Source organism: Biomphalaria glabrata, chromosome 9, assembly GCF_947242115.1.
Source record: "Biomphalaria glabrata chromosome 9, xgBioGlab47.1, whole genome shotgun sequence".
In the NCBI taxonomy this organism is placed as follows: Eukaryota; Metazoa; Mollusca; class Gastropoda; family Planorbidae; genus Biomphalaria; species Biomphalaria glabrata.
Window position 1 is genome coordinate 37,294,930 of NC_074719.1, and position 8,115 is coordinate 37,303,044.

Consider the following 8,115-nt stretch of genomic DNA (forward strand, 5'->3'; position numbering starts at 1 on the left):
CCCTTAGAGCTTACGACTTGCCATCAAGGCAACAACTTATTGAGATAAAACTAATGAAAATAGTTAGGTCTAATGTTAATCTACATGCAGTAATTAGTTTCAATGACGACACGCGATAAAAAAATATAAAAAATTTTGAAGTCAACTTACCACTATCTGCCGTACGAGAAATGTCCATGAAAACAATAGAACCACGCTGATGTTGATCTAAATAATTAACTGATATCCTATCCATGTGAAAGGAATGGGCACTATTAATCCGATTAAGGATGATTTTGAGAACAAAACCACATTATACTAGACTACACATTGTCTCAGCCTTATATACTGCCGCAGGGGAACACCAGTTTCCGGTAACCAAAAAAAATCGACCTATTCCGGAAAATCAAAGTACCTAATTATTGTTACATCTATATTCTATCAGACTTATACTCAGTAACTCACTATAGTCATGTAAAGTAGAACTATATCTATAAAATCTATATCTTATCTATATATATATATAATAATATAGATCTAGATGGCCGGTAGTTAGGTCTACTTGAATACTAGATCTTATAATTCTTATAATAGATCTAGATGTCTAAATCTAATCCCATTGGAGCTCATGGAAGTCGGCAGGCAGAGTTCAAATTAGAAAAATCTGGGGCCATCCTAACAACAGAGCAAAAATTAATAGCACATAGCAGCCGGGCATTATGATACTCTGCTGATACTTTTCAACAAAAGTAGAGTAGTCTAGACTAAGATCTAGACTTATAAGACAATACAGTAACACAAGATTTAACAAAAAATAGAGCTTTAACTGTGTCAAAAGACCAAATGTGCGCATCTTCAATACAAATCAAAAATCTTATTTCGCATTCTTCCAATAATGGAAAAATAATAAAATCGATTTTTTTTTCATAAAAAAAATAAAAAATTCAAGATTTTTTTTTTTAATGTCGGGAAAATTTTGATTTTTTTGCTAGAAAATCTGATCATTAGAAATTTTCAGAACTCTGAAAATTTTCGGAAAATTCCCATCACTGATGTGTGAAAAATTTGGTAATCCAAGTGCTGGTGAATCAGCTCTCTGGAACGATTTGTCATTGTACTAGATGTCTTGTGAACCTTTCAACATAATCACATTTTTATTAGTGTAATATCAGAATAGCTTGGTACCTGTTGCTTTAAAACCATCACATTTTCTAACATCATTTGTGAATAATGAATTTTGATTCATTGGAAATATTTTGTATGATTAAAAATGAGTAGTAAGTTTATGGTGTTGCTGTAAAAAAACATAAATGTTAAAAAGTTTAAAAATATATCTCACCTCTACTTCATCTCCCATGGTTGATTTCATTTCAGCAATGAGAGGGGATAACACAGAGTGCTCTGAATGTCCCAGGTTCATAGGACTTTGTATCTGGAAGGCTCTAAGAGCCTCTATCACATTAGGACTGGCCTGCAAGGAGGATGTAGGAAAACTGGTCTCACTATCCTGACCCATGGCTAGCAGAGAGTTGTTATTGTTATTGGCCTGGCGACGCCTGACGTTGTGCAGCTGTGCCTGGTTCAGGTTGGGCTGGATCTGAATGTCAGACAGAGCCTGCATGTGCTGAGGGATGGCCACCTGGTGGTGCTGTTGGTGGTGCCCACCTGGGGGACTGTTGTCCCTCTCCATTGGACTGTTCTGAGGCTGGTGAAGGAGCTGGTTACTATTATGATGGCGATGCTGCTGTTGGTGCTGTACATACTGAATTTTCGGTGCCTCAGGCACGGCCAAGGTTGGCATGTGGCCAAAACTGGGCGTGAAACCCTGAGATGCTGTCAAGGGGACTAGAACCTGATGAGAGGCATGGTGGTTGCTGTGTGGCATCTGGTGAGTGTGGGCCGGAGGGGATGGGGAAGAGGCACCATTATGCCCTCCACCCGAAGACACACTGGACGACGGTGTGGTGGCAGTGGCTGATAGACAGTTAAGGCCAGACATTATACCAGGCATGAAATTTGAGGTAGTTGGAGTAGATATGGCACCAGAATACATATTCAGGCTGGCCTGCAATAGGAGAGGGTCTGGTTTGACATCTTCAGGAGAGCCAGGTGGCTGACCACCTGTATACATTCTAGAAGGTATCCTTGGCATATCTGGACAGGCATCCTGTATAACCTGTGCATGGCGTGCTGCCTGCTGCTTCAAGGCCCTGTCTCGTTTGTACATTGGTCCAAATTTGTTGCGGCCACCGCGCATGCGGTCTGACCTTACAGCTATTAAAACAAAACAAAAAAAAAATCTATTAAAACTTTTTAAAATTTAAAGTTACTTTCTTAAGCATACAAATAACACCAACTGGACAAAAAAATAACAATATATGATGACAACATAGATATAAAAGTCTATACACACCTTCTAATTTCATACCAACACTGAGGCATTTCTGAAACCTACAATAAGGACATCGTTTGCGCTGACTTTTGTCTATCTGACAATTGCGGCTGTCAACACACTGATAAGTTTTTTTATTTTGAACTGTCCGCTTAAAAAAACCTGTGAACATTAATATACCAGATATATGATATATCAAAATCTCAAAGTTAAAAAGTTTTAGAAATGCAACAAATGTGACCAACCTTTACAACTTTCGCAGGTGAGAAGGCCATAGTGATAGCCTGACACTTTATCCCCACACACTGGGCAGAGCTCTTCAAATCCAGATTTCACATCTTTAAATTCTGAATCTATCAAGGAACTGGAGGCTTTGAAAGGAAAAGTTGTAAATAATAATATTATAAATATTTAAATGAATCATTTTCTTGTTAAAAGAGAAATTATCTTTTGAAAATGAATATTATATGTAGTAAAACTGAAGAAGCGCACTATGCATAGAACATCACAGATGACAACTAACAGTAACTCTTGATAAATTAATATCCATCCATCCATCCATCCCAGTGGCTCTACAGCCCATGGAGGGCTCTGGCCTAATTCAACACATCCTTCCATTCAGATCTCTCCTGGGCCCCAACCTGTTGCAGATCTGCTGCCACATCATGAAAACAAAAATCATGTCCTTTTCCAGACCTAGGTCGTTTTCCGTTGAGATCTGTTCGGGTATTCTTGTGTGTAGAAGCTTTTTTTTGTAACAGTATTTTTTTTACATGACAGAGTTGTTAGCCCTGTGCAAATCATCTGGGGGGCTGCCCCTATCAGCTCTCTGGATAGCTGCCTTTATTTTCAGGTAAGGTGCCCTAGCCTTTGTGGATCTCTCCACTTCATGCAAGGCAGCAGGTCTGATTTTGGTCCACCCCAGTACCCACCATATCTTTGGGGGGGGGGGGGGGGGGGATTTACCTATCCACCAACTGGGGAGGCGCTCGATGGAATATCAAAAAATCCACACGAGCTTGATAAATTAATAACATTGAAAAAATAAATTAGCAGAAGGATCTATGAAATATTACAAACGTATTTAATTCCATAGTGGCCAAATATGGCTTCTACCTGTTGAATCCATTTTTTCCGAAAACAGACAAGCAGGACAGATCTACACTACCAAGTTCTATACAACAAAGTATCAATAGCCAATAAAAATTATATATTATATATATATATAATATTTAAAAATTGCTGGTTTTTTTTTCCCTTAAGCACCAATACATATAATAAGGTTTAGCCAGTAATCACCTGTAGTGTGTGAAGCATAAAATACAGTCAAAGACTGCCTAATTACAACTAGCCGTTATAAAAACTTAAAGGCAAAATTTTAAAAAATATAATAAGATTCTTTGCCAATAACAAAAATTGCACCAATACATATAATATAATATAAGGTTTAGCCTGTAATCACCTGTAGTGTGAAATGGATAAAATAGGGTCAAAGACTGCCTAATTACAATTAGCCATTATAAAAATTTAAGTGCAAATTAAAAAAAAAAACGAAGATTCTTTGCCAATAACAAAAAATTTGCATGCAGGCCTCGCTAAGTAATGGATATTAAATAAAAGCCTATTAGCTGCTATGCATCTGGGAGCATTCATAGGTGTTAACAACATTAACTTGGAATGGAATATTATGTGTTAGTTATTCCAGAACTTTTACTAAAAATTTGTGTCACACACAGTCATGTTGTTGATATTATGGTTATATAAGGTACACAATTCCAGGTGTAATAGAGTCAATAAGTCAGAAATGCAATGTATATATATATATATATATATATATATATATATATATATATATATATATATATATATATATATATATATATATATATATATATATATATATATATATATATATATATATATATATATATATATAACATATATTTTAAAATAGTGAAAAAAAAAAAAAAAAATCAGGAAGATTGAGACATTGACTTTTAGCTTTTGTCAGTAAATAGGTTTTGTACAGTGGTTCAAATAATCCTTTTTAGTGGCTTGTTGAAGAAGATTAAACTTAGATGCAATCTAGTCTACAAAACAATGTGTCCACTAGTATCTCAAGGACAATGGCTTGCCTAGTACTAGAATCAAAACAATTACACCCATGCACTATTGACTATTGGTTCACCCCGACAGATTAAGAATTTATCCTAAATTTGAGGTTACACTACATATTTGTTCAATATTGATATTGGGAAGACATAGCTCTAGACCGCACCAGATGGAGAGAGACAATGACCAAGAAAGCTATGGACAATGAAAGAACATGGGTCTCAGCTCAGGAAAAAAATGAACAATACAAAAAATGGCCAGCTCCTCTACCACCGAAGCAAAAGCTATCTTAATCTGCGATATTTGTGGATGGGAGTGTCTCTCCAAAATAGGGCTCCACAGCCATGAGGAAGTGTGCGAGATGAACCATAGTCGTTCTACGACTGAAGGTTGCCAACATATATATAGAGAGAGAGTGGTGGCTGAGTGGTTAAGCACTCGGCTTCCGGACCTGGGATCCTGAGTTCAAATCTAGGTGAAGACTGAACTTTAATGGGTATATGACTTTAGTTGGGGATAGTAAAAGCAGTCTATGGTAGGTTGTTGTGCTGGCCACATGACACCATGCTCTTTTACCTTGGTCAAAGAAGATGATGATTTAACATTTAATTTTACTTTATTACAAATAATGCTACACAGCTACTGTGTTGCTGAAACCAGGTAATTTTTTTTAGATAAATAATTGTTTTCATTCAATAAATACATTTCATCATCACACAGGGCCTTGTGACACAGTGGAGTTTTATAATAAATTATAATTAAATGAAAGGAAAAAAGTTTAGATTCAAGTGGCAGGGGACGGCCTTATGCCAATGCACCCTATGACATATGCAGCCGCAGTGGGCCAGCGCAAACGTCCAGATTTAAACTATTAAATTAAACCATTATAACTTATATATTATAAGATCTTGAAATTGCAAAATATATAAAAACATCCTGGAAATCTCATGAAATTATTAAAATCTGAAAACTCATAAAAATCTCCTTAAAAATAGACAAAATTGTCATTTTGGGGTGTCATTCAATATGGTAAACGACAATCCTACGCATAATTGTTCTTACGGACAATAAAGATTATTAATATTATTATTATAAAAAAACAGCTTTCATTCTATAAAAAATGTTAATTTAACACAATTTAAGGACAAATTTATTTTCTAATACAAAATCTTAATTTTTACTTATTATCCTTATCCCTACTCAGACTGGGACCTAAGCAATCCTTTTCGTATTGGGCCAGCCTTGGTCAAAGGAGTTTAGTTTGCACATCAAGGAATGGATTTAAATGTTCAATCATTATAAGTTACTATCTAATAGATTCTTTTCTTTTATTCCTCAATTCATTAAGTTTAAGGCAGGCGTGTAATTGTAGTAGAAGGTAGGGCCAGAACTATATCTAGACGACTGACTAGACCTAACTCTAGATGATTTTAAATTTAATTGACTTCAACAATATTCAATAATTAGTCGGGGTCACAGACAAGTTAAATGCACAGGTGGAATGACACAACTATTAGTAACTAGTATTAGAGATACTCCTAACTCTAGAGATCTATAGTGACTATACTACTATTGTACTATACTCTATAGTTTATAGTTTGTTAAAAAATCTTGTAGTACTTTAGACTCAGGATCATATATTAGTCAGTCTATATTCTATATTTTTTACTATTTTATAATATCTTAAATAGATCTAGATCTAGACTACTAGTACTATTCAATACACTAAATCTATTCTAGTCTCTAAGACTATTCCTTATAGATCTAGATCTATACATTTAACTTAAATAAATCTACTATAGGATATGTATGATATACTTTAGATTAGTTTAGATCTAGATCTACAACTATATTAAATAATTAGAATCTAGATAATCTAGTCTAGTCCTAGCAGAGATCTTGAGTGACTTGACCTAATCACTTTAATCAGTCTTTTGACAATAAAAGTCGATATGGCGGAAAACAGATTTCCTATAGCCTACTATAGGCTATTGAAAATGCATTTTTGTAGTTCAACATTCCTTTTCTACATAAAATAGATCATCCATGTAAAATTTGATTTACTGATGGATAGAATCCGATAGATCTATCATTTCTGTGTTTGTGTATATATATATAAATATAGATCTATAGGCTAATAAGGGGTCTACATCAATTAGATCTAGATTAGAATACTATTATCCAGAAATCTAGACTGTATAAAAATATTGATGATTTAAATTATGAAAGTTTATTTTAAATTAGAATCTAGATCTATTTATTGTATCTAATATCTAGAATTTTTCTAGATAGATTATTTTATTATAAACTATTAAATATAATATTATCAGTAATATCAGTCATTACTATTACAACATCATAATCATATTATTCATATGAATAATGATTATAATAAAATAGATTATTATTATAATAATCATAATAATGATCAAATGATATGAATTTAATGAATATGATCAGCTGTTCTTGAATTTTATCAAAAACGTTCTCATTCTCAGTAAGTTACACTAGTTACAGTGGTACAAGTCTAGATCTAGACTAGATTTAAATCTAAATACAAATGATTATAATCAACGGAGATATGGTATAAATCGTGTTAAGCTGTTAACAAATAAGGACCAATAATATATTTTTAAAAAGAGCATATTTTCTATTTTATTGACCTCTGACACGTCTCAAGCAACCTCTATTTGGGCACATGGGCTGAAACGAGGACACACGTCTATCATTATCAACCACTAATCGAGTTGGTCGGCCATGAGTGGCATGAGAGTGCTTAAATAGATCAAGTGCATTAAATGCATGTGACACACATAACAATTATACAGTAATTGATTTACCATTAAGCTCATCTTTAGGAGTCATTTCTGATATGTCATCTACTGTATCAAGCGTTGAGACATTCGGGGTGGTCTGCCTACCGGGTAAATGGGAATGCCCAGAAGCAGAACCGAGAACTGCTCCTTGGGCTTGATGAGCATGATGGTCATCGTTTGACCGTTCCGCAGAGTTTCCGTCGGTAAGATCCAGAATTTCGCTAGTTTCGATCATACCAAAATGTAATAGTGAAGACTAAACAAGTCTTCTTTTGTCATATTTTGGGTTCACTGTCACGTATTTTAATAAATCAATCCCGTCGCTGATTTGTTTACTAGAAATCCATTGCGTTTCTTCTACATTGGTGCACTCCAACGCCAGTTCCTTCTTTCGAGGTAATTTGCGCATGCGCCATCGGGGAAATGGGTCAAGCTTAGATAGCAGTAAACAGACAAATTTCGAAGGGATACGAAGATTATTGGGAGAACAGTCATATATGTCTACCTTTTAATAATACATAACAAAAGATAAAACTATTTTAATGGGAAAGAAATAATGAAGAAATATTTAAAAAAATGATAATTTTTTAAGCAATATTATATTTAAATATGGATTAAAAGTTAAATTTAGAAATAAAATATTATGTTTGATATCTACAATCCTTTCGGTGCTCAAGCATATGCTGGCAACATGCTTTTTCATTACCTACACGGTGCAGGTTTTGTTTAGTAACAACAAACAAGGGAGAGAATGAGCGCGAAAATCATTACCCAACAAATTATGTAACAAGCAAATTACACCATCCTATTAGACTA

General features: G+C 34.4%; 1 protein-coding gene across 1 annotated transcript in view; it reads right to left on the reverse strand.

The window, feature by feature from the left end:
- The window catches only part of LOC106056356 (nuclear receptor subfamily 5 group A member 2-like), a 28,327-nt gene extending 20,636 nt beyond the window's left edge, over positions 1-7,691 (reverse strand). The window contains exons 1-4 of the mRNA XM_013213060.2: positions 7,324-7,691; positions 2,617-2,742; positions 2,393-2,533; positions 1,319-2,253 (exon numbers count right to left, since the gene is read on the reverse strand). Of these exons, the coding sequence (XP_013068514.2) occupies positions 1,319-2,253; positions 2,393-2,533; positions 2,617-2,742; positions 7,324-7,534 (1,413 nt within the window). The 5' untranslated portion in view covers positions 7,535-7,691. The remainder of the gene's footprint in view (positions 1-1,318; positions 2,254-2,392; positions 2,534-2,616; positions 2,743-7,323) is intronic.
- Positions 7,692-8,115: the final 424 nt, after the last annotated feature.